The sequence below is a fragment of the Trachurus trachurus genome, assembly GCF_905171665.1.
Source record: "Trachurus trachurus genome assembly, chromosome: 14".
Taxonomy (NCBI): Eukaryota; Metazoa; Chordata; class Actinopteri; order Carangiformes; family Carangidae; genus Trachurus; species Trachurus trachurus.
The window spans coordinates 8,303,779-8,329,895 of record NC_139903.1 but is presented as its reverse complement, the minus strand read 5'-3'; the positions used below and the strand labels follow the sequence as shown (position 1 = coordinate 8,329,895).

General features: G+C 41.7%; 1 protein-coding gene across 3 annotated transcripts; it reads left to right on the top strand.

Moving 5' to 3' along the window:
• The first annotated feature begins 19,383 nt into the window (after positions 1-19,383).
• Positions 19,384-25,671, top strand: rnft1 (ring finger protein, transmembrane 1). 3 transcript variants are annotated; one of them, XM_083987288.1, is made up of 9 exons: positions 19,384-19,568; positions 20,857-21,320; positions 21,834-21,910; positions 21,996-22,096; positions 22,261-22,414; positions 23,171-23,329; positions 23,435-23,602; positions 24,591-24,739; positions 24,853-25,671. In XM_083987288.1, exons 1-8 carry the CDS (start codon positions 19,543-19,545, stop codon positions 24,723-24,725), a joined length of 1,284 nt encoding a protein of 427 aa, XP_083843414.1. In that variant the 5' UTR covers positions 19,384-19,542; the 3' UTR covers positions 24,726-24,739; positions 24,853-25,671. The 3 variants fall into 3 exon arrangements, with proteins under 3 accessions (XP_083843414.1, XP_083843413.1, XP_083843415.1); XM_083987287.1 differs by having other exon boundaries at positions 24,591-25,671; XM_083987289.1 differs by lacking the exon at positions 19,384-19,568 and adding an exon at positions 19,718-19,825 and having other exon boundaries at positions 24,591-25,671.
• The last annotated feature ends 446 nt before the right edge of the window (positions 25,672-26,117 follow it).

The window sequence follows — 26,117 nt, the reverse complement described above, 5'->3', positions numbered from 1 at the left end:
CAGTGTAGATGTGACATACACATAAAGACACATGCATAAATACACACACATACATCCATGCACTCACACACACATCACACACAAGCCCTCTCCCTCTTCTTGTTAAATTAAATATGCCCTGAAAATGACGGGAGGGGGGGTGGGGGGGTAATGAGGAAATTATTCACAATCCTTGACATGCTTTAAATCAGATTATACTCTCCTCCGCCTGCCTCACCGGGCCCAGTCTAAAGACACAGTCCAATCCATTTCTTTGCTTAAGGCACAACGCCTCCTACACACCCTCACACACACACACACATACTTTTGCACACACACACTTTTGCACACGCACACACACACAATGGAAGGTACAGAAAAGCTCATCTGCATCCATCTCAGTTTAGAGACAGCGGTATAGTGAGGAGAGGTGAATTATCCACCACAGATTTCTTTCTTTGTGGCTGGATGCAACGTGGGAAGTGCATGGGCCTGGACCTGCTGCCATCTCTCACAATCATTACGTACGATCCTTCTGGGGGGGGGGAGTGAAGGAAGAGACGAGCCAAAACAGCATGGTTCCCCCAACAGCAGGCCGTCTAATGAAATGCATATTAACCAGCTGAGAAGGAGGGAGGGAGGGACAGGAATAGAAAAAAAGAGGGATAAAGGAGACATCACTGGCTCCAGCCCCCCCTCCCCTCCCTCTTTCAGCAGCTAACATGCCATTACATACATCTACAGAGGAAACAGAGGGTCCATTGTTTAGCATTTAGGGCTCTTGTGCTAAAGAGAGACATCTTCACTGCTGCACCCTGCAATTATGTGGAAATGAGGTCCATGCATTTCACATTTCACATGTCTGCTTGAGTGGTTGGAGCAGGTAGCAGCATATAGAGCCATATAGTGTCAGAAAAAAACTTGGGGGAGGGCATAACAACTGTGTTAACTATACGTATGTGGTTGGAGATGTGCTTGTCCAACAAGTGGAAGAGGAAAAGGATATACTAGGTGTGGTGGTTGATGGCTCATTAGAATTTCAAAAACACATTTGTGATCAAATAAAAATAGCAAATTCAAGGGTGGCCATAATAAAACGGACCTTCACAAGTAAGGAAATTGTTTTACCATTGATTGTATAAAGCTCTGGTGAGATCTCATGTCGAATTTGCAAGCTCTGTCTGGTGGTGTCCCTATAAAATAAAATATATTGAAAAAATTGAAGCAGTTCAGAGAAGAGTAACCAAATTAATCCCAGGTCTTTCATATGAAGAAAGATTAAGGCACTGCCAACTCTTGTCTATAGGAGGCATAGGGGTGACATGATTGAGGTGTATAAACTTGTACGTACTATATACTACTTATACGATTCCACAGTGGAGCCGGTTGTTAGTTTCTGGAGTAATAGGTTTGAACTAAGAGGGAACTCCTTAAAACTCCGACCAAAAAGGTGTCGTTGTGACAAAAGAAAATATTTTTTTGCACTTAGGGCTGTAAAAGTATGGAATGAGCTTCCTGAGGATGTAGAGCATGTATTTAAGTGATATTATGTGTCTGATATGACTTGTACAGCACTTTGGTCAACAACGGTTGTTTTTAAATGTGCTATATAAATAAACTTGAACTTGAAGTGATATTATGTATGGGTTATTGAAGTTCTTAATGGTATATTTGTGTTTATTTTCTGTATGTTGTCGTTATTTTGAGTCTGATGTAGAGGATCTATATCCTGTATCAGATGTATTTTCACCAAAATGTCATTAAAAATCTCTGCCACTTGTTCTAGAAATAAATCAAGGCTGCTCCGCCGCCGCCACCGCCACAGCCGTCGTACACGTTACGCTTTGCCCTCCTATCTAAAGAAGAGCAAACGTTTCAGCAGTGACCTTGTAAAGTAGCGTCGACATGTATGATCTATGGTAATGTATGTTAATTAAGAGCAGTGATTGTATAAATTACAGCTTAAGATGTGTGTTTAGAGATGCATGTTTGAGTTTGTGTGTATGTGTGTATGTGTGTGTGTGTGTGTGTGTGTGTGTGTGTGTGTGTGTGTGTGTGTGTGTGTGTGTGTGTGTGTGTGTGTGTGTGTGTGTGTGTGTGTGTGTGTGTGTGTGTAGGTTAAAAAGCTCCACAGCAGGAGGTGCTGGACGGGCAACAACATTCAGCTTATACAAACACAACCAGGCAAGAGAAGAACACACACACAGGTGCAAAGACAAATGCAAATGCGAATTCAAGGAAGGTGCACAACCACACAGCTGATTCGCTCAGCTCTTTGTTGTGTTGCTGCAAACACACACACACACACACACACACACACACACACACACACACACACACACACACACACACACACACACACACACACACACACACACACACACACACACACACACACACACACACACACACACACACACACACACACACAGTCTGATTAGTGCAGTCAGCTGCATTCCTCTACACAACCAGTAAACCTGCATGCGAGGGAGCAGCAGCAGCAGCAGCAGCAGCAGCAGCATCATCCCCACTCCTCCTCAGCTACTGGGATGCTTTCCAAATCCACTTCTAGTCTAGTTACTGTAATTCATCTTACAATGTAAATACACTAAGTAGTCCTCATCTGTAACAGAGGTGTAAGCTACACTAACAGGAATGTTCACAATCCTGTTTAGCCGGAGTTTTCCAGGGCCAGGAGCATCCGTCTGTGTCTGTCCCCCGAGGACGGAGGAAGAAGAGAGAAAAGGGTAAGCTGTTATCTCAGAGATATCTACCACCACCACAGCTGAGGCCAAAGGCAATAACAACAACTGTGATAGACAAAAACGGTGTTGACAGAGAAGGATCGAAGCTTTTGGATGAACGGATGAAATACAAATAAGAAATGGATACAGAGAGATGATGGAAAATGTGTCTTTAGTGCATACAGTTGAGAAACACTTCCCCCCTCAGAAGAATGACTCTCAGTCCTGAAATGATCGCAGATGTTCAAGGAAGACCACGGGAAACAATCACGGACAGATGTGGGGTTTTTTTGCACAAGGAAAAAAAAAAGTCATCGATATTCCAAAACTGTTTCTCCGCCGGTTGCTCGTGCTCTGTGTTGTGTTTCTTGTACAGCAACACACAACCTCTGCATGTCTGTGTGTTTTATTTTCTTTTGCAACATGGAAAATAATCACACCATCTTTGGTATAATTACCTTCCATTAAAGTAAAATGGTCCAGTGATAAAAGTTTAATCTGACCATTACATAAATATTAATACATCCTAAAAAGGAAAACTGGGAAGTAATTTCATATCTATCTTTAATTCCACTTAAATGATAATCGAACCTACAGTTTATAGAGATTTGACAGTTGCAGTTGCGTTTCCTAAGATGTGTCAGATATCAAAATATGTCAGGCCGTTATGTAAAACGATGCACAAACAGATATTTCCATAAGATGGAAAGCAGCAGCTATAGACGAATCGATTGGATTTGAATATCCTGAAGCTTCACGTACTGTACGTATATGTATGTAATTGATAGTTGGGATTCTTATCAGTGGTGGTCACCAGTAATAGTGTTGGGAATGTTTTCTTGACTCACTTAAAACATCATACATACTTAATACGTCTTGATTTGAATGCTGCACCCTCTGAGTATTGTTGCTGACCATGTGCATCACTTAATGGCCACACTTCACCATCTACTAATGGCTACTTACAGCTCTCCCGTGCTCCATGTAAGTAAAGGTCCTCTGAAACTGGTTTCATGAACCCTAACCCCACAGACCTGAATCCACTGACACCTGGGCCCAGTTGTTCAAAATGTGTAATCTGGATAAAAATTATTCAGATTTTGAAATCTCTTTTTTTTTTTTTTTTTTGCTATCCAGGATCACGTAATCCGTCTCAATTTTATCCCAGTTGTTCAAAGCAAAGTAGGATTGGATCAGTCTGATCCAGATCCAAACTTTTCAAGATTACCAAATCCGGATAATGATGCTCTAGATGGGACTGTGCATCACAATGAAGGCTGATTGGTCTGTAAACAACAGGTAAAACAACAGCAGCATGGGCTCACTCATAGTGTGTTTATTTGAAGTGTGTGTGAGTGTATGTATTGTTTTCTGTGCTCTTTGTTGTTTCTTCAATGTCTTTTAAACAGCCAGACTCCATCTGGTTGGGCTGTTAAAATAAATAAAAAAGCAAATACAGGCTACAGTACTACATTAGTGAAATTGTGAATATTTCCCCATGTGTTTCAAAATTCAAACTTCAAATTTCATTAAATTCAGTTTGGGGAAAAGTTTTTCAGTTGTTCAAGTTTCAAGTTAACTTTATTTACTAAGAAATTAGGTGCAAAATATAAATCAATAAATGTATATATACACACACACACACTACATTATAAATATTGTTTATTTGACCAGTTTGAATTTAATCTAAATCACATTTTATTCCTGAAATCCACCTGACTGCTGGGATCAGAATAATCCTGTTTTTTTGGATCAAAGTTATCCCAATCCTACTAAAAAGTTTTGAACAACACAAACTGAGGGTTTGATCCAGATGAAATCCAAGATTGGATAGGTGCTCTTATCCGATCTCAGAATCTGTTTTTGGTTTTGAACGACCCATTTTCAAGATTTGATCCAATCCATTATCCAAAATCCGATCAGTTTACTTTTGAACTGGAGTTACTCCTTTGTATAACTTCACCCCTGAGATTTTTAAAATAAAGCACTTTTTTTTGTGACTTTGTTCAGTTGTGCTGCTGCACTCGCTGGTTGAGTTTTCTGTCACTGACTTGACAGCTTGACTTGAATACTTTAAGCTGGACCACAGTTGCATCATCTCCTCCTTTTGCACGCTGTCTCTCTACAGTTTCATCTAGTTCATGTTTGCCGAAGGACGGCTGCAGGTATGGCTGGAGGTCATTCCTTTAACTAGCATTTTGCAAACCTGTGAGTACGGTGTTGTGGATGAACATCCTCTGTAGTAGGGCAGCAGGATCGCAGCTTCTTGGAGGCACAGAGCATCTCTTGCCTCAGAGGAAGAGCTCACATCACAGGTTTTTTTTTTAAGGCAATAAAAGCACTTCAGACCTTCAGAGTGATGCAGTTCTCTTTAAATCTTTACATTACTGAAACTCTTATCTGTTTCTCTTCAATACAACACAAACAGCCACACTGTAAAATATAAAATTCCTTTATAGCCCTATCATCTGTATGTTCAATAACGGGCATCTGGGGGGGAGGGAATCAAGGTTGTTCTTCTTGCACTGTGTTTTTCTTGTGTGTCAAGTTGCATTACAGAATCTGTGCAGCCATAAATGATTCTTGTTTCAGCCTCCCTGGGCACAAAGGTCCTGTGGGTTCAGCTAATAAAAATACAACAGGATGCAAGGTCAATCAAGTCTGCAGCGCTGATAAGCAGTATTTCCTTTTCTACTAGAAACAATCAGTAATATTTACGAGAAATAAGAAGGAAATATGGAGAGGGGGGGAACAACAGAGGCTCCTCAGCTTATACCTGTACAGTACGGCTGTTTTATGTTTTATTCTATACTGCACAGAAAACACTGTAATAATTAGCTTTTGGCAATCAACATTAGATTATCTGGTTAATGAGTGAGAAAAACAAATGGTATCCATCCTACTGGTAGAGGAGCTCCAGAGCGATCAAACTCGCAACATAATTAGGAAGCCTGCTTTACACTTCAAATTAGCATGAAACAGCTCTAAGATAATTAAACTAAGGTGGAGGTTAGGCCTATACTGGAGATGGGAGATTTGTGAACAAATAATCACACTGGCTTATTAATGAGGCATAAACAATCATCCAAAGTTTAATATTATTGTCTGGATACCAGGATGAGCTGTTCATGCTTGAGAGGTCGACTTGCTTTCAGCTAATACGGGCATTCAAATCCAATCAAGGACTCAATTGAAGGTAAAGAGGCATGCTGTGGAGGTAACGGTCTCATTTTCGTTATCTCAAGTGGACGTTTCAGTCCTTGAACCTGATGAAATAAAACCTGGGACCAAGTGTCCCGCTGTCCGGGACTCCGCGACGGCAAATACAACAAGGTGTCATCAATTAGTCGAGAGTTTTACAATCACTTATCAAACATTAGGAGGTCTGGTTTTCTTTGGGGGGGTGGGGTGTGCATGGGCGTGGTAGTGGGGGGAAAAGGGGACCTGACTACCCAGCGCCCAAGTAGGAAATCCTGAAATTATTATTTTTTTGTGTGATGTTTTTATTTCGAATGAATTGGGCCCTCTAATTAATTGGTGTCATAATTTATTTCAAATATTGATAACAGAATGGACTCTGTGTCACAGTCCTCCCAACATATTGGACATTCTGGGGATGCCCCCTCTTGGAGGCACAAAATGGTTTAGTCCGCCCAAAGACAGCGGCCAGCGACAAGTGTAATGTCAGTGAGCCCAGATTGAATGACCTGAAGGCTAATAGCTGTCATCGATGCAGCCCAAAAAACATAAATTGGGATATCAGAAAAAGAAGGAGCGGAAAGAAAAAGAAAGACGGCAGAATTAGGGGAAGCAACTGTTAAAGGGATATTTCAACATTTTGGCGAATTGCCCCAATGCCATAATCCCTATAGTTTTAGCAGTAGGTTCGTTACCTTTAATTGTCGGTGCAAGCTATTTTTAGAACGGCGGAGCAGAGCCGTGAGCTGCTCAGAGCTACGCTATGGAGGCTAATGGGATGAGTTTCCCTCATCAAATACACAATCCAACAACTCCAAAACGCTCTGGTGGACAAGTTGTGACCTGCACATTCACCACGCTATGAGATAATAACAGAACATTACTAGACAGAGTTGTTAGAGGCAAATGCAAAGCCAGTATAGTGCCGAAAAGAGACTGCTTGCCAAAAAAATTTGTATAAATTTATCTCGAAAACAATTCTGCGCTTCGTGCAGTGTACAAGGCCCAGAATTTGGTGCTACGCCCCTGGATGTGTGGGGTATGGGTTATGGGGGGGTGCGGGTGGGCAGCAACCTGAAGCAACCGTGTGCTGTATAGTTTGTCAAAAACTGTTCATGATCTGTGCGATCACACAGCGTCTGTGGTGTAATAAAGCCACCGCTCTAGCTGTGTCGGTGTGTGTGACAGGCTGAGCGCTATAACTGCACACAGCGTTACCGTGATTTAAACAAAGGTGCAGGACGGTGTGTGTGTGTGTGTGTGTGTGTGTGTGTGTGTGTGTGTGTGTGTGTGTGTGTGTGTGTGTGTGTGTGTGTGTGTGTCTGTGTGTGTCAGTGTGTGTGTGTGTGTGTGTGTGTGTGTGCCCCCTCAGGACCTTGAGATAGATGGGACAGCAGGAGACAGTAAGGGAGAGAGACAGAGTTAGTGCCTGGGTGTATATGAGGAGAGTATTTCAGAGAGAGCAGAGCCTCATTTACATTCACTACAGGCACACAGACCGAACCAAGCCCCCCACTCCCACCCACCACTCACCCACCCACCCAACAGCACCACCACCCATCAGACCCCAGGGGAGCTGCTGCTGCTGCTGCTCTCGCCCAGGAAGAGTAGACGGGGCCGGCCTCCTCTGCTGATGAGGAAGCATGATTTTATTAAACAAAAACAGAGAGGGAGGGAGTGTCTGGGATGAATTTTGTTGTTGTTAACGCTGAGGACATGAACTCCTTTGGTAGCGTCCCATATGTGGACATGTGTCTGTGTGTACAGTTTACACACTGGTGTTATTGATGGTGTCTCTGACTATTTCCATCCTGTTGTGTCACAAAACACAAACACAACGCTACAAATTCACAAAACAACATCAATCTCTCAGCTCAAAGACTATACTGTAGGGCTATAAAGTTAACAGTACATATTATGTTGCAATAGACCAAACAACAAAACTCATCTTATTCTCAAACAGCTTCATAACTTCTCAAGTTGAGAAGCATTGAACTGAACAAGTGTGTCTCCCACAGTCTGTCACTTTTTATGTCCCTGTAAACACTCCTGTTGTGTGTGCTTTTGAACTTTTGCAGCATGTTTGTATATTTGCAGGGGTTGTAAACGGATGAATCCTCTCTAAAAAAGGACAGAGATAAATCTTAGGGGTCATGATGAGAATTATAGAAGAGAATAAAACACTGTGTTCTGCAAAACAACTCTGTCTCATAACGTTCTGTTATTATCTCATAGCGTGGTGAATGTGCAGGTCACAACTTGTCCACCAGAGCATTTTGGAGTTGTTGGATTGTGTATTTGATGAGTTTGATGAGGGAAACCAAGAAATCCCATGAGCCTCCGTAGCGTAGCTCTGAGCAGCTCACGGCTCTGCTCCGCCGTTCTAAAAATAGCTTGCACCGACAATTAAAGGAAACGAACCTACTGCTATGACTATAGGCATTATGGCTATGGGCCAATTTGCCAAAATGTTGAACTATCCCTTTAAGTATCATATGTGAGTAAATGTTCTGAAATGTTGCTGCTCTGAGCTGTGTGAATCTCTGATGTTGTGTCTGAGCCAACCAAACCATCCAAACACACCTCCCACTTTTCGGTCCAGTTGCTGTCATTCCCCTTTTATTTTAATAGACATATTCCAGACTAGAGGCGACTCAGGTCAAATTGCCCCGAGTTAAAGTTATGTGGATTTTTTTTTTTTTTGCCAACATACACTTTGTCCTGATTTACTCTCAAAAAGTTCAGATTCTGATCTGTAAGAGCTCAGTTCACGAGGTCAAACACTAAGATTCATGGTATTAAGGTAAAAAAAAAAAAAAAAAATCTGGCTACTTCGCTCAGACAGGAGGGAATTAAGTTAAGTCCTGGCCCTGATTCACTGCGGGTTGAGGTGTCAGTGGATGCCAAGCACAGTTGTGGATCCTCCCATTCCTGTAGGCTCCTGCTGGGCCACACAGCATCCATCCACTGCAGTAATTAAACACAGCCCACAAATACACACACACGCGCACACACACACACTCACACATATATACACACATGCACTAATTGCAGGCAGGAGGCATCCTACTCATTATAGGCCAAATTAAAGCAATCAATTGAAACTAGAGACCAGCAGAGAGGAATTCATTTATGGGGGCCTGATCTCCTCTATTAAGACCGCACAGGCTGTGTCAGCTGTAAAACCAGACAAAACCCACCTCTATTGACCAGGGTCTGTCACACAATCAGCCTGTTAATCACCGTCAACAGTGAGTCGGCTAATGGGGATGTCCTCCTTATAAAGCGATGCTAATACATTAGCCTTATTGCATGTTATATGAGACCCATCAAACCTATTTACAATGTAGAATTATGTTCCTCTGCGCGCCAACAAAAATCTTCTTGGCTGACACGAGAGGCTACATCGCTGCTGCTGCTGCTGCTGCACACATCTGCAAGGCATTTACTAGTCCAGCGCCTCTCTTGAGTTTCTTCCTCCCTTCTTCTTGCTTTTGCTTTCTCCAACACAAATACACACACACCAGGCACACACCAGAGGGGATCAAAGTGTCGAACATCATGGAAAAAAAAGAAAAAAAAGAAAAAACGAGTGTGGCAGGCAGGTAGGTAGGTAGGGGTAATGCTCTCTGTTTGTCTCTGTGTTTAGCTGCACGAGGCCGGAGAAAATGAACACATCTGCCAAAATCAGCCTCTGCATCTCCTCCACACAAGCTGCACACGAGCTTAAGGGAGAGCGAGAGTGAAGAGTGTGCGTATCCAATTCCAACATTCCCTGTGTTTTTACAAACACATCACGCTCCTGTCACTAGGGAGTCCCCCCTCTCCTCCCCCCCTCCTCTCCCCTCTCTCCCCCCTCCACCACCACCCTACCAGCCAGGCCAACTGTTGCTCCATCTCCAGGGCAGATTAGGGGAAGTGCTGGCTCCTGAAGAATGCCGGCCTGCTGCTGCTGCTGCTGCTGCTGCTGCTGCTGCCGCCACTCTCAGCTGAGGATTTATTAGGACTGGCATGGCGGCCCCGGCTTTTGGCCTCCAGCTAGCAGGGGGGAGAGGAGGAGAGAGAGAGAGAGAGAGTGGTGTGAGAGGAGGACCTCTGCTGAGATATTACACGCCATCAATTGAAAACATCATGGTGCCTCTTAAAGTCAGCGGCGGCTTTTTTTAAGTCTGTGTTTTTAAGTTCATTCAGACACCGACAGACAAATGTTAAAGACATTAAAGCAGAAGTAAGCGGAATATTTGTGTTAATATAAGTCTTAAATAGTTATATCTTCCGACAGCAATCACTTATATAGAGTGTTTGGTCCGAAACACGGGTCTGTCAGTCACTCTGCTCTGCTGTAAGCCGAGGAGAAAACTTTCCTTGTATCCTACAACCTTTATCCAATGAGGAGAGAGAACGGCATAAAGGGGCGGTCCTCTCTGTGTGTGCAGCCAAGGGATGCGCGTGAATGTGGTGACGTAGGGACGAGGGCGGGGACTGCTAACTCCATTGGCTGACAGGAAGTTAGCCAAAACGACCGGATCGCTTCTTATCTGCTTTAAGTTTCAGATAAGCAGCAATCAGCTACCAATCAATCAATTTTTGGTTGATAAAACGTAATGGGGAAAAGGTTTTTGCCTCTGGTCACAGTGACATGAACGCTATAAGACGACGGGTGCAACATGAAGAACATTTAGATGGACATCGTGTTACATTCAGGTCGAGCTACAATAACAAAACAATTACACCACAACAGCAACAAGATGTGACCAGCGATGTGGATCCATGGTGAGTGAGTAACTAGGAGCCTGCACAACTAAATGCAGTGGCCTAGATCCAGGCTGCACACATCTATCAGATTGACAATTGAGAGGCCGTGTCATGGCCGATAAGGCTGTTTTTTTTTCTTCTCCTATGGGCGGCTGGGAAGAAGCCCATCTATTAAGATGAAAGAGAAAAGGACGGCAATCACGTAGCTGTTGCCTGTGGCGCTGTAATGTAACATACTGGTGTGACTGGCTGCTGGGCCTGAAGAGTGGGAGGAGGATGGAGAAGGAGAAGGAGAAGGAGGAGGAGGAAGAAGAGGAGGAGAACGACGACGACGAGAGGGGAGGTGGGGCATATTTTAAATAAGCAGTAGCACACAGACAGAGGTCACTGTAAGATGATTCTTTTCACCTTGGTGGCCACTGGCGAGCTGCTGTGAGGATGAGCAGCGAGCTCTTCCACCTCTCTCTAGTCTGCAGTTGATATTACGTTATGGATTCGTTGCTCCTCAGCTGTTCAGCAAAACCAGGACACTATAGATGATTTGTGATGGCTGATGATTAAGGACGGCCAATTATAGGAGGAAACATCTATGTTTGCATCTGACATGAACGATACATCACAGAGCAGGCCCGCATTAGTGTCCGTTAGTGGCTGTTGCTGAGTTTCATACAGTATTATCGCTCTTATGATTATATTATTTATTTACACTCGTTGTGTGGTAGAAGCAGCAGCAGTTGTGTGTTATTTCAGTCCGCTATAGAAGGAATAATTCATCTAGGCATAGGCTGCGCCTCCTTTCATCACTTATCATACAACACCACCTGCTGGATGATCAGAGAAACAGTGAAACCGTGAAGTGTCAGAGGAAGAGTTTGTCCTTCAGTGTCTTTGATGCTCTGCAGGTCTGTTTTTTTATTTTTATTTTTAATGGTGCATACATTATTAAAAAAAAGGCCTGAGGTAATATTTTATGCTACGAGTGACCGTATAAGAGGTCAATCAGTCCTGTAACTTAATTAGTTATGTAAACAGTAGTGCTAAAATACATAAATGTCTGTTTTAAATTTGATGAAGTGTTTAGAGAAGCTGCAAAACAAACTGCTGGCAACTGATAACAGCAGAGTGACAGGATGTTTGTGGAGGATCCTCTGTGGTTTTCTGTGTCTTTACAGTCCAGTTTCTATAAAAAGTCTGTGGACAAAATGTTTGCAAACAAAAATAAATCAATCAAATAATAATCTAATAAACTGACTAATATACTGTATCAAATCTGTTGCTTTGTATTGTGCATCATAAAATTATTAGTGAAAAATAAATGGTACTTAGCCGCCTGTCACGTAAACAGTCAACTTTCCACACAATTATATTTGGCACTATACTATACACAACAGTGGCTCAGGAGGAAGCGCCATGTCCAATAACTGGAGCAGGGTTGGTGGTTCAAATCCCGAGACTGCAAATACAGAGACTGCTTGCTGAAAAACTGCCCTCGACAGAAACGCGCATCAGCGGTTTTGCATGAATTTGCCTCTAAAACAACTCTGTCTGGTAACGTTCTGTTATTATCTCATAGCGTGGGGAATGTGCAGGTCACAACTTGTCCACCAGAGCGTTTTGGAGTTGTTGGATTGTGTATTTGATGAGTTTGATGAGGGAAACCAAGAAATTCCATAAGCCTCCGTAGCGTAGCTATGAGCAGCTCGCGGCTCTGCTCCGCCGTTCTAAAAATAGCTTGCACCGACAATTACAGGTAACGAACCTACTCCTAAAACTATAGGGATTATGGCAATTTGCCAAAAATGTTGAACTATCCCTTTAAAGAGATGAGACGAGAATTTCTTAACTAAAAACCAAACTGAAAATATACATCAGCATTAACTGCAAATGTAATTGTCCTAGAGCCGAAGGGCATGGTGGTACTAGCCTTACAAAATGTAATCTGAGTAATCCTGGCATCAAAACATTTGACACACACACACACACACACACACACACGACTGTGGACTCCTCTGGGAACAACACACAGACATAAATCAAGGCTGCAGATGAGAGAAATGTGCCTCCCACACATTCATTATCGGCACAGGAGTTCTTCACCAGTGACATAATGTGGACAAGCCTGTGGAGATCCGTGTAACGCAAATGTTTATGGACCAGACAAGAGAGTCGTCTCGAAGCAGACGAAGAGGAACTGTAAGACTGACACCTATAAATCTCCATGAGCAGACCCTCCTCAACAAGATGCACTGGCTATCCAGTTGCTGTGAATGTCAAATATTTACGTAAACTCTCAACATATTGATTGATCGACAGGTATTCAACACGTTGCAGTTATAAACAGGTAATCAACCTGTGTCATCATCATTAGAAATCTTATTATATAATAGATAAAAACCAACAAGTGCACACTAGTAATGTCATCTGGAGAAACTTGATGGGTCTTTTCCCTGTTGCGAAAATCAATTCAGAGAGTAATTCAGCATGCACTCAGATAGTGAAATGTTATTTGATGCTATAAGTGAACTAAATAACAACAACACGTGAACAGGCGGCAGATGAAAACAACAAATTACTCCGGTGTATCCGTAATGCATGCACACATAAACACACACACACACACACACACACACACACACACACACACACAAATGCACGTATACAAAAGACAGGAGAGAGCATTTGGCAGCTCCAGTAAAGACATCAGATGAAGCAGCATCTGGCACCGTGTATGGAGAAAGAAAGGGAGAGAGAGAGAGAGAGAGAGAGAGAGAGAGATGACAGTGGATATACGAAGTCTGTCAGAAGCAATGTCAGGTCATTGCTCTCCTCATCTGCTCTCTGGCGAGCTCCATTCATCTTGGCAGATAGCAATTTATATGTCAGGTTAACCTCCCTCCACAGACTTTTTCTCCGATGTCCCTACTGGGGCAGTACAACTCCACTGACACATCTATAGTGCAATAACACAATTACAGGGCACAGGATGGAGCTATGGGCTCTGACAGCTGTAGTACATTAACCTCCTTTCACCACTATCACTGACTTCATGCTAATACAGTAGCGTCAGGGCGCGGCAGGGTCAGATATTGAAGAAAAACAAAACCTCTTTAACAAGAAACTGGTTGAATTCATTCAGATCTACTCTGTGAAAACAAGACATATGTCATTCAGCAGCCTCTGTGGTTGAGTTATGTGAAATTGTACTCTTTATACGTCATTATAGTGTCACCCAAAACTGTATCATTTTCTCCTAACTGAGGTTTTGCAGTACCTGTTTTTTACTTACACTAAAGTGAGGGATACTCGGCTTTCGGAAGAAAAGAGGGGAAGGGGGAGGAGAGATGGGAGATCCTCTCACCCTGTGGGTCTCCTACTGGGGTTCCCGGCTGGGCTCCGGGGCGGGCCGGGGCGGGCCCCTGCTTGCCCTCCTTCCGGCGGCACGACCTGACCTCACCTCTCATTGCAACTTATTACTATCATGAAAATTAATCTACACAAAGGAAAATGATTACATGCATCTTTTTTTTTTTTTTTTACAAATTATAATATATATATATATATATATATATATATATATATATATATATATTTTTTTTTTTCTTTCTTTTTCTTTCTTTTTTTTTTTTTGTCCCTTTATTTTCAAAGTCTTATTTCATTATTATATACATGTATTGCTCCTTTCTCTTATTATCTATTCATTATCCCTAATATCATTATTTGTTTATTTTCTTTTCTTTATTATTATTACTGTCACTATTATCGTATTATATACCATATTGTATATAAGTAATAGCACTCCACTAACCTCTCATCCACGCACACACACGCACACACACGCACACACACATACACCTAACACTACATTTATGTATCAACGTGGCATGTCTTTTCCTGTTGTCTGTACTTATGTCAATTGTTCGTATGTTTGTCTATGTGGTTATATGTGCTTATAACGTTTTTTGTCCCTCACGTCACCTTGTCTATCACTTTATCACCAATAAAAAAAAAAAAAGATATTGAAGAAAAACAAAACCTCTTTAACAAGAAACTGGTTGAATTCATTCAGATCTACTACTGTATGTGAAAACAAGACATATGCCATTCAGCAGCCTCTGTGGTTGAGTTATGTGAAATTGTACTCTTTGAGGGATACTCGGCTTTCGGAAGAAATTTCAAAATGCACTAAAACCTTTCACGGTGAACTTAATCTGACCTTCTCTAAACTTTTGCATGCACATGTCCAACTATTTAATGCTTCGGTACTCATAACATAACATGCTGTTTTCTAACAACGTGATTAACCACACAAAAGAACAAGCGTCTGACCTATGAATCTACCACTAAATGTTCTGCTTCAGTGACAGTTTGTATTGAAACTCTTCATCCTGCTGTTCACATTATGACATCATGAGACACCTAACAGCCCATCAACAGTACATGTTGAAGCTTCAGACGATGATGGGATGTTGAATGAATGCATCAAAAAAATATATACAAAAGGAAGTTTAAGGTAGTAACAAAATATAAAACTGGTCGAAAAGGGTTTCGGCTGATAGCTATAGCTGCCGAACCCTAGTTTCCCATTTCGTTACAAAACCATAATAAGCAGTAGTCTAATGAGAAAGACACATACATAACACACAATACGTCCCCCAGCGACAATCCTATAACTATCCACAAACCTACACAACTCAAAAACTAAACAGGTCGAAACCTCAATTTTCACTGCTAAAATCTTTTTTAGTTTCCTACATTACACAACCAATATCCATCCTCAACTACAAACATTCACTAAAAAGTTATTTCCCTGATCCTTTGTTGCTCTCAGCATTTTCAAGTTTGTACTTTTCAAGTAGGCTATGTTATTTTTAAACATTTTGGGCAACATTTTTGCTCTCTTTCATATCTTCTGATAAGCTTTTCCAAAGTTTCACTCCACAGACAATTATCAGCCCGATATTGGCTGATAATTATCATCATCGGCCAAAATACGCAGTATAATGTTAAATTCATCTCAACTCACTACATTTTAGCCTTTCTTAACTTAAAGGGATAGTTCAACATTTTGGCAAATCGGCCCATTGCCATAAATCCTATAGTCATAGCAGTAGGTTCGTTACCTTTAATTGTCAGTGCAAGCTATTTTTAGAACGGCAGAGCAGAGCCGTGAGCTGCTCAGAGCTACGCTACGGAGGCTCATGGGATTTCTTAGTGTCCCTCATCAAACTCATCAAATACACAATCCAACAACTCCAAAACGCTAAGAGTTGCAGAGTTGTTTTCAAGGTAAATTCATGCAAAAACGCTGATGCACTTTCCCATCGGGACAGTTTTTCGGCAAGCAGTCTCTGCATTTACCTCTAAAACAACTCTGTCTGGTAATGTTCTGTTATTATCTCATAGTCAAGTCATCAACTTATCTTCAACTTTACACATGGAGAATACAAAATACTGTGTGTGTCTGTGGTTAACACTTCAATTGCCTCTGGTATTCTGTGTCATCAACATGATCCAGGACTTATTAGAGTATTTTTTTAGGCAGCATTTTCAACACCTCAGATTGTCTGGTAACGTTCTGTTATTATCTCATCGCGTGGTGAATGTGCAGGTCACAACTTGTCCACCAGAGCGTTTTGGAGTTGTTGGATTGTGTATTTGATGAGTTTGATGAGGGAAACCAAGAAATCCCATGAGCCTCCGTAGCGTAGCTCTGAGCAGCTCGCGGCTCTGCTCTGCCGTTCTAAAAATAGCTTGCACCGACATATAAAGGCAACAAACCTACTGCTATGACTATAGGGATTATGGCAATGGGCCAATTTGCCAAAATGTTGAACTATCCCTTTAAGGGGTGTATATATAAACTATAAAAAATGTTATCAGTCATTGGTCTCAATCAGGACAGCTGCTTCACTCACAGCTCAGAGAAAAAACCCTGTTTACTTGTTTCTGTGCTCTTTAACTTTAGAGAGCTACCGTGTTACCTCAAATTAAATCTCACAGGAGGAAATGAAGGGAGTATAATTCACGAACCAGTCTGTCACAGAGGAGGTTAGAGGACGTTCGGTTCCTCTCTCTCCTTCTCTCCTGCTTTGATTCTCTCAATTTATTAAACTGTGGGAGATCGTATCAGCTGCCTTTAGCTGCAGGTGAGCGGGAGCGGGCGGGCGGGCGGGCATGGCGGTTGGATGGAGAAACAGATGGCTGGTCAGGGGCCCAGGAGCACCAGGCAATAGAGGAAGACTAACAACATGTTCATAGAGTAACTGTGTTGGCTCGCGCTGCTGCCTGACTGCAGGAGGAGAATCAAATAGCCTCATCACTTCATATCCCCCTACTCCCCCCGAACTCCAATTCATCTCACAAACATAATCAGACTAACTAATCAAACAAACTCTTAAACTTTAGTCAAGCATTTCAGGGGGAACTCAGCCCACGCATATTAGCTTTAATCTGCTGTATGCATAATAAATGCTAATGCTCACTACTGTTTGATGAGAGGAAATGTTTCAGTGTGTGTCTACTGCATATATATTCTATGCAAATGCCTAAATGATCGTTTACTCTGCATAACCAGAAATATGTGGACACCTGAATATTACACCCATATGTTGAGAGGCCTATAGCAAAACCATAGGCATTAAAAAGGGGCACTCCAACTATTTTACTCTTAAAATAGAAAGTTACCACCGCAAATGTCATCATCACAAAGATATTTTATGGTCTGTTTTGTTGCTTCAGTCTTAAATTTGTTCATAAATTGAACAGTTCCTCAAAAATAAAGACCGACTCATTTTAAGCCAAGAAAATTAGACACTATATCCCCAGCTGCACAAACAACAACAACAAAAAAAGAAAGGAAAACATGGATCATAATTTGTGGTTTACTTTGGAAGGAATGAGAAGGGACAGAGTTTTTTGAGACCATCTGCAGCCAATCTTTCCAAATCAAAAAATTTCTAAGCCGAATTTGAAATGTAAAATGTTGCTTGCAATTTTTAATAAAAAAAAAAGTCCCAATTTACCCAGAATTCACTGTCACACACTCAGGCGTATGATAATCAAGAACTCAACTGCTTTGATTAATGGATTAATTTAGCATCAGTCTATTGTAAATCTGACTATTTGTTACATCTAAACCGTACTCAATGTCTTTCTTTGTGAAACCTGCCCCAGGGGGTTATATCATAGACTGTGGGTTATATACAGTATTAACCAGTTATATATGAAGGGTTGAGGTTTGAAAGACTTAATATAATAAAGCAGCACTACTTACAGAACTTACACTGTTGTAGCAGATGGTAATCAGTCAAGAAGATATCTTGGATAAATTGGTTGCCACAGGCTCAATCCTTCATCTGTTGCTGTAATAACTAATCCATACATGATGTTAATTCTTCGTTGATTGTACATTTTCTAGCCCTGCCTGTTGTGTCGGTGTCCACATTTGTCTTTCTTTCTGTGTGTTTATGTCCAACTGGGTGTGGCTTCCGGTCTCTTGTCCCACCTGCACACCTGCTCTCCATCATCCAATCAACTCCACAGGCCTCTGCTCTGTTTAAGGCCCATAAAACAAACTGAATCTGACTTCTCTTCAGTCAACCTTGATGCCTTCCAACCATACCCTCTGTAAACATACATAGACTCATTTAAATGAGGAACAGACTATAGTAGGCTAGTAGGCCTACCTATTTTCTGCCTCCACTGGTAAATGAACATCCTCCCATTAAAGCTATCAATGAAATACATTCGTCTTCATACAACTATTTGTGAATTTAATAGTAGTCTATTCACCATTCATATTAAACATTTAATTCAAAACTTAAAAATCAAAATTGACTTTTTATATATAAATTAAAGGATGTCTAGTAACCCCCCCCCCATTTCGATCTAAGAAGTTGGATCAAACTGAGTTTTATAGCTCCAACAAGTTGTAAGTTTTGTATCGTCTTTGCATGCCTTCTTAGGTTATAATTGTTAACAATAAAAGTTGATAACAAGGGATAAGGTGGTAAATTGTGACACTGCAGCATGTCCACAGTAAGAGTCGTACAGTCCTATGAATATGATTGATAGGAGTAATGAGACATGTGTGCTACAAAAAAACAAACAGATATTAGCAGTATTATTAATAGTTTTTGAGATAGGGTCGATTGGTTCGTAGGCTATTCATTTATTGGCTGAGTTAATTAGCACGTTAACGAGCTAAAGTTAACAAGCCAGGTGTGTTGACAGCAAGCTAGGTAGCCTACCAGCTAATTAACTTAGTGCCAAAGTAAATGAAACGATATCAGGATTTCACTCACCTCAATAGGCAGCAGAACGACAGACTTCCTCATGTTCAGTCAGTCCTCGAAGGTAGAAATTATTATCTCCAGAAACAAAAAAAAAAGTTTTTGTGGCAGTCTGTAGCCTAAGTTACTAACCATGTTAATTTTTGCTGCAAAAAAATTTAACATGAGAGGCTAGATGAACCATACAGATACAGAGGTTAAATAAATACATAAATAAATAGGTTTAAAAAGAAAGAAAGAAAGAAAGAAAGAAAGAAAGAAAGAAAGAAGTTTTAATTTCTACCAGTGTGCTCCGCATGAACATAGGTGTAATTTGTAAACTCTCCAGCAGGTGACGCTGTTGCATCACGTCACATCCGACAAGCCGCGAGAATTCCAACAGAAGAACTCAGTGACGTCACTCCACTGCTGTCGTAAACAACGTCAAAGATGTCTGAATGAGCGGTTTATGGCTTAGCCCCGTAAGCTAGCAACTTCATTTTCTTTTTCTTTCTTTTTTTTTTAAGTTACACTTTTTACTTTTGTTTCGTTTTGGCGCCTTGGACGTTGTATTAGATGGGGACCAAGAGCTTACCATGAAACTCCGGGTGCAGAATGACAGGTGAGGTTGTTGCTGTCGCTGTTGCTGTAGCCATTACTGTCCCTGATAGAAAACATCTGTTAGCTGCTAATGCTAACGACATCCCGGATCTATGCAGGAAACAGCTCAGCTCTCTCTCTCTCTCTGTGTTATCTGTCTCTGTCAAGTACATTTGTGTTTACTACTACTGCCCGAAAATGACTGTGTCGGTCAGTTCAGCTAACGACAACTAGACTAAACATTTATATCAAGGCTGACGTGGTTAACGATGAGCCGAGGTAACGTTAGCTTCGTTAACACTTTCATTTTTGCATGCTAATCTAATCAGTCCAAGTTGGCAAACAAAACTCCAGCTAAACGCAATTATGAACTCGATGTAACTAGAAACTCGCACTAAATACTGTCATCTTTGTTTTTTGTCAGCGAGAAAATATTTTAATACACTCAGTGCAAAATGCTCTCTGGGACTCTGAATATAAGAACTGCGAAGTAATGATACAACCTCTGAATACTGATCATTCCTGACACTTTCTGCATGGTGTATTTTAAGATACAATACTGTTTATTTATCCCACACATGCAGGGCCCCAAACTACCCTAAATGGGAGCATTTTGCCCCTAAAATTTTCATTAGACAGTGCAAGTCTCTCTTTTTTTTACTTTTATCTACTTGCACATTTGCAACAAGTAAATTTGAAGGTTATTTATTTTATGAGGATCATGAAAAGTGAATATTTGCTTCCAATTGATTTGTGCCCCTAATTTTCCTGTTTGTGTTCCTAAAATTTTAAAGGTCCAGTGTGTAATATTTGTCAAGGTTTGTTGCAGAAATCTGAATATAATACCAAAAGAATATAAGTGTATAATCGCTATAAAATAAAACCTGTTTGGTTTTCGTAGCCTTATGATTCTTCTTTTATATAGCAAAGGTCTTGCCTAGAGAGTTTCGCCACTTTGCGCCGCCATGTTTGTACGGAATGGAAAATCCAGCCAACCAGAGAGCGCATTTCAAGAGTTTCACATTCATAAATAAACAATAGAATCATTTAATAGATAAATAATATAATCTGAATGCTAGATGTCACTGTTTTTCCCCCTTTTTACAAACTGGACCTTTAAGTTAGGGGCCACTGTGCAAGGTAGTCTGGAGCACTGACGTGGGAAATTTGGTTGTTACAGTAGTGCATTGTAGCATACAAAAGGGAAAAAAAAGTAGAAAAATGCAAATATAGAAATATAAAACGATATACAGCAAACAGAGAGAGCGATTCTGTGACAAAGTTACAAAGTTGTGTCTTTTGTGTCACAGGAGTGATTCCAGAAGAGCACTGAAACTGAGGGAGTCTCCTACTGTAATGCAGCCTAATTCAAGCGAGCGAGACGCTCATGCAGGAAATGGTTTATCCCTAACTCTGCAACCGGAGCTTCTCACCAGGACGCCGCCTCCCGGTGCGGCTGCTGCCAACCCCGAGGGCAGCGAGGTACGGATACCCATGGCGACGAGCGGGTCTGGAGAGTCTGGTGGAGGAGGCCCGTCATCCAGGAGATCCAGAGTGAGCTCCCACAGCCACTCGCATTCACACTCACATGGACACAGTCGGGCGCAGCATCACTCCAACTCAGAGCCTGAGCTCGACCCGCCCGACTCTGATCTGGACTCGGGAGAACCCAGCGCCTCCTTGTCTGAGCTGCGCTGTCTGTTTCGCTGGCTCCAGAAGAGCCTCCCTTTCCTCATCATACTGTGTGCTAAACTGGTCATCCAACATGCTCTCGGTGAGTATGACCTACACATAGATCAACTCTTAAAGGGATAGTTCACTCACAATTGAAATTTCAACTCATAATCTACTCACCCTCATGTCGACTAAGGGCTGGGAGAAGTTTCAGAGTCCTCCGTGGCTTCTCTGAGTTACAGAGGGTCTCGGCGTAGCACTGCATGTCCATGTGACAGTTGCAAATGGATACCACTTTTCTTCGTACAATACAAGACGGACATTACATACGAGCAGCATGGAGGTATTTGGATGTTTTTTGGTGTGTCTTTTTGTTACGAAGACAGTTGGTATCCATTTGCAACCGTTATATTGACATGCACTGCTACGCTGAGACCCCCTGTAACTCAAAGAAGCCACGGATAACTCTGAAACTTCTCCCAGCCCTTAGTCGACATGAGAGTGAGTAGATAATGAGTGCAATTTTAATTTTGGGTGAACTATCCTTTTAAGTAAAACAGTAAACGAGAAACGAGTCGACCAAATCATCATAACCTTTCTCTTCATTTACCAGGTCTAGCAGTTGGCGTTGGCCTCTTCACAACCTTTTTATATGTGAATAAAAGCATCCAAACCCAAGTCTTTCTTCAGGTGAGTGAAGAGCAGGGAAGTCAGTGGTCGATGATTGAGGAACATAATCGATTCCTAACGTGTGTTTTTGTTGATCATCACTCAGGGTCATCATTCAAAGCTGCAGTGTATATGGCTGCTCCTCTTCCTGACCTCTTCCACCCTCCTGCTTTACTACACTTTCCTCACTGAGACACTTTACCATTGGTAAGGCTTCATTCATTATCATACATTAGTTACTTTGTCCTGTGCCCAATTACCTGTTTTTATTTTTTTTTTTTATTATATAATCTAGTTTCTGTCTGTGGGATGAGTAAGCAGCTATGATACACAGTCATTAATTTGTCCTCTGGTTGTCATTGTCCCTTTAGCCTCATCCTCCTCAGCCCAACCATTGAGCCACTGGGTTTCTGGGAGGTTCTGTGGGCAGTCGGCATCACCAACTTTGTAATAAAGTTCCTCTATATGGGGATTAAGTGCCTTATTCTGCTGCTGCCATCTTCACTGGTGACCTACAGGGCCCAGGTAAGTGTCGACTGGTGGGTTTTCTATTGGGATTGTTGTTTAAAGGGATAGTTCAACACTTTGGCAAATTCTCCTATTGCCATAATCCCTATAGTCATAGCAGTAGGTTCATCACCTTTATTTATCGGTGCATGTTGTTTTGAGATCTGCGGGGCAGAGACGTGAGCTGCTCAGTGAACACAATAGGTCCCCTGTCCCTCATCAAACTCATCAAATACACAATCCAACAACTCAAAGACGCTCTGGTGGACAAGTTGTGACCTGCACATTCACCACGCTATGAGATAATAATGTAACATTATGAGACAGAGTTATTTTAGAGGCAAATGCGGCCGGAACTACATTCCACACACGGCTGCTGCTGCTGGGCGGAGTGGTTTCAAAAGAGCAAGTAGTTCAGAGTATTTGCTTCATGTGTCGTAATGTTACATAATTGTACATGATTATTTCATAGCGTGGTGAATGTGCAGGTCACAACTTGTCCACCAGAGCGTTTTGGAGTTGTTGGATTGTGTATTTGATGAGTTTGATGAGGGACAGGGAACCTGTACCGTTCACCTCCATTGTGTTCACTGAGCAGCTCACGTCTCTGCCCCGCAGATCTAAAAACAACATGCACCGATAAATAAAGGTGATGAACCTACTGCTATGACTATAGGGATTGTGGCAATAGGAGAATTTGAAGAAAAGAATATACCGGTGTAATGCTGTGTCCAGGCATTTTTGGCCCATAACACCTCTTCTGTGTTCCTCCAGGGGCGGTGGTTGATGCTGACGGAGGAGCTGGGTCAGGTGCACCAGGCCACGGCTCCGTTTTCACTGTGGTTCCGCTACCTGGTCATCTACCAGGAGTCGGACGGCACGCCTGGACTCACACTAGGGGTTCTGCTAGCTTTGCTCTACCTCATACTGAAGGTGTGATAACTGGAACAGCTGAAGATCTTTGATATATTAGAAATGTTCTGTCTTAACTGTTTTTTTAATTTTTTTTTTTATCTTCGTTCTTTCACGTCCTTCCAGCTTTTAGCATTGTACGGACAGTGGACATCTTTACTGAAAACTGTGAGGGTATTCCTGAAGGGCGAGCACACAGGCACAGCAGCCACTAGGAGTCAGTGCAGCGAGGCCGGAGACGTCTGCCCCATCTGTCAGGGAGAGTACAGGGAGCCGCGGGCGCTACTGTGTCAGGTAAAACCACATCTCAGCCTTAGTCGTCATTGTAGCAGAAGTACTTTTTCTCTAACGGCTCTGTGGAAATCAAGAGGCAGATAAAATCCCTCTGTCAGACATTTCAGTGCTATAAAACAACCACAGTGTGCAGCACCTGAGGAAATACTTTTAATTAGATATTAGGAGCATTGTTACTATTACAAACAGTCTGTACTCATCTATATAATGAATTGTCTCTATTTAAAGGGATAGTTCAACATTTTGGCAAATTGGCCCATTGCCATAATCGCTATAGTCATAGCAGTAGGTTCATTACCTTTTAATTGTCGGTGCAAGCTATTTTTAGAACGGAGGAGCAGAGCCGCGAGCTGCTCAGAGCAATACTACGGAGGCTCATGGGATTTCTTGGTTTCCCTCATCAAACTCATCAAATACACAATCCAACAACTCCAAAACGCTCTGGTGGACAAGTTGTGACCTGCACATTCACCACGCTATGAGATAATAACAGAACGTTACCAGACAGAGTTGTTTTAGAGGTAAATGCAGAGTCTGCTTGCTGAAAAACTGACCTAGACGGGAATGCACATCAGCGGTTTTGCATGAATTTGCCTCGAAAAACAACTCTGTTTGGAGTTGTTGGATTGTGTATTTGATGAGTTTGATGGGGGAAACCAAGAAATCCCATGAGCCTCCGTAGCGTAGCTCTGAGCAGCTCGCGGCTCTGCTCCACCGTTCTAAAAAATAGCTTGCACCAACGATTAAAGGTAACGAACCAACTGCTGTGACTATAGGGATTATGGCAATGGGCCAATTTGCCAAAATGTTGAACTATCTCTTTAAACTCCTACTCTTTTATTTAGTGCTGTAATAATAACCATTGTTTTTTCTTGTAGAAACTAAACTTAGCTCTTCTAATCCCTCACGTTTTCTTGAATCAGTTGTTATTTTGCTGTTTTCGTGTACATGACGTCCTGACATGTCGTCGCTTCTCTGTTCTCTGCAGCACATATTCTGTGACGAATGCATCGCTCTGTGGTTTAACCGGGAGAAGAGCTGCCCTCTCTGCCGCACTGTGATCACAGAAAAAGTCTATAAATGGAGGGACGGCGCCACATCTCCACACCTGCAGATCTATTGATCCATGACGTACAGGTGCGAGAGACGTTGGTATTAGCTTGTATTCAATATGTGATTTTTCTTTCTTTTTTTAATGGTTGTCAAACCCCACTGACAAAAAATGTTGTACACACTGTTTGATTCATCAGGCAAAGGGCTGAGCCTGTTCTGGGCCGAGGTCAGTAAGGTCGCACAACTTGCAACTACAGCAGGCAACGGGTTTCTGGATTATTTACCAGAACACAGCTGCTGGTCACTCTGATAAGACAACTGAAAGTTGATTATTTTCATGCCCTCAAGTGTTTTTTTTTTTCTTCCTATTTTTTTAGTTTTTTCCTCGTGTTGCTTTTACCTTTTAATCTTTAATATAAACTTTCCTCACGGGGCAGCAAATTGTTGCACTTCCACTGTTTCTTCTACCTGTAAATATGGGGACTTCAGAGAAATATATTAAAGAAAAGTATTTTAAACAGATTTTTTTTTCCTGTCACAGTTTGAACAAACTTGCAACACATGAATCTTCTTATCCAGTGTTTTCTATATCTGTGGATTTGTAACAGTGAATGTGTCAAGGTCAGCAGCTTGCACACACCTCTGCTCAGTGTTGAGTGCTTGCTACATTAAATGGATCTTGAACAGGTGAAAGTAGATGTGACACTACAGGGCCGAGGACGAGCAGCGCCCTGCTGAAGCTTTTAGGAAGCCAGCGTCACATGATCCAGTACAGACCATGATGATGATGAAGAATCTGTTAATGATCTGGGTGAAGAGTTTCCCTTTTGTTTTCAACTATTGGTGACTTTTTATCCAACTGGTAAAAAAAAAAAAAGTTTGCAACGAAGACTGATTTACACAAATTATTTTTCTATAGAGGTGACTTGACCTCGTTTTTGTAAAAAAAAACAAACAAACCAAAGATCGGGAGAAACATCTATTTTGTTATGTATGAAAATCATTTCACTGTTATTTTTATCCATTTAGATCCATAAACTATCTGAATAAAGATCTACATTTGAATCATGTTGGTGACTTTTTCATTTCATTTATTGAAGCTTAAGAAACTTAAAAGGGATAGTTCAACATTTTGGCAAATTGGCCCATTGCCATAATCCCTATAGTTTTAGCAGGTGCAAGCTATTTTTAGCCGCAAGCTGCTCAAAGCTACGCTACAGAGGCTCATGGGATTTGGTTTCCCTCATCAAATACACAATCCAACAACTCCACAACGCTCTGGTGGACAAGTTGTGACCTGCACAGCCACCACGCTATGAGATGATAACAGAATGTTACATGCCAGAGTTGTTTTAGAGGTAAATTCAGAGACTGCTTGCTGAAAAACTGTCCCTGAAGGCAACGCGCATCAGCGGATTTGCATGAATTTACCTCTAAATCAACTCTGTCTCATAACGTTCTG

Coding starts and splice junctions, on each gene's coding strand:
- rnft1 (XM_083987288.1), top strand. CDS start 19,543: ATGAAACTCCGGGTGCAGAATGACAG. Junction 21,321..21,833: donor GGTCATCCAACATGCTCTCG/GTGAGTATGACC, acceptor TTCATTTACCAG/GTCTAGCAGTTGGCGTTGGC. Junction 23,330..23,434: donor TGCTCTACCTCATACTGAAG/GTGTGATAACTG, acceptor ACGTCCTTCCAG/CTTTTAGCATTGTACGGACA.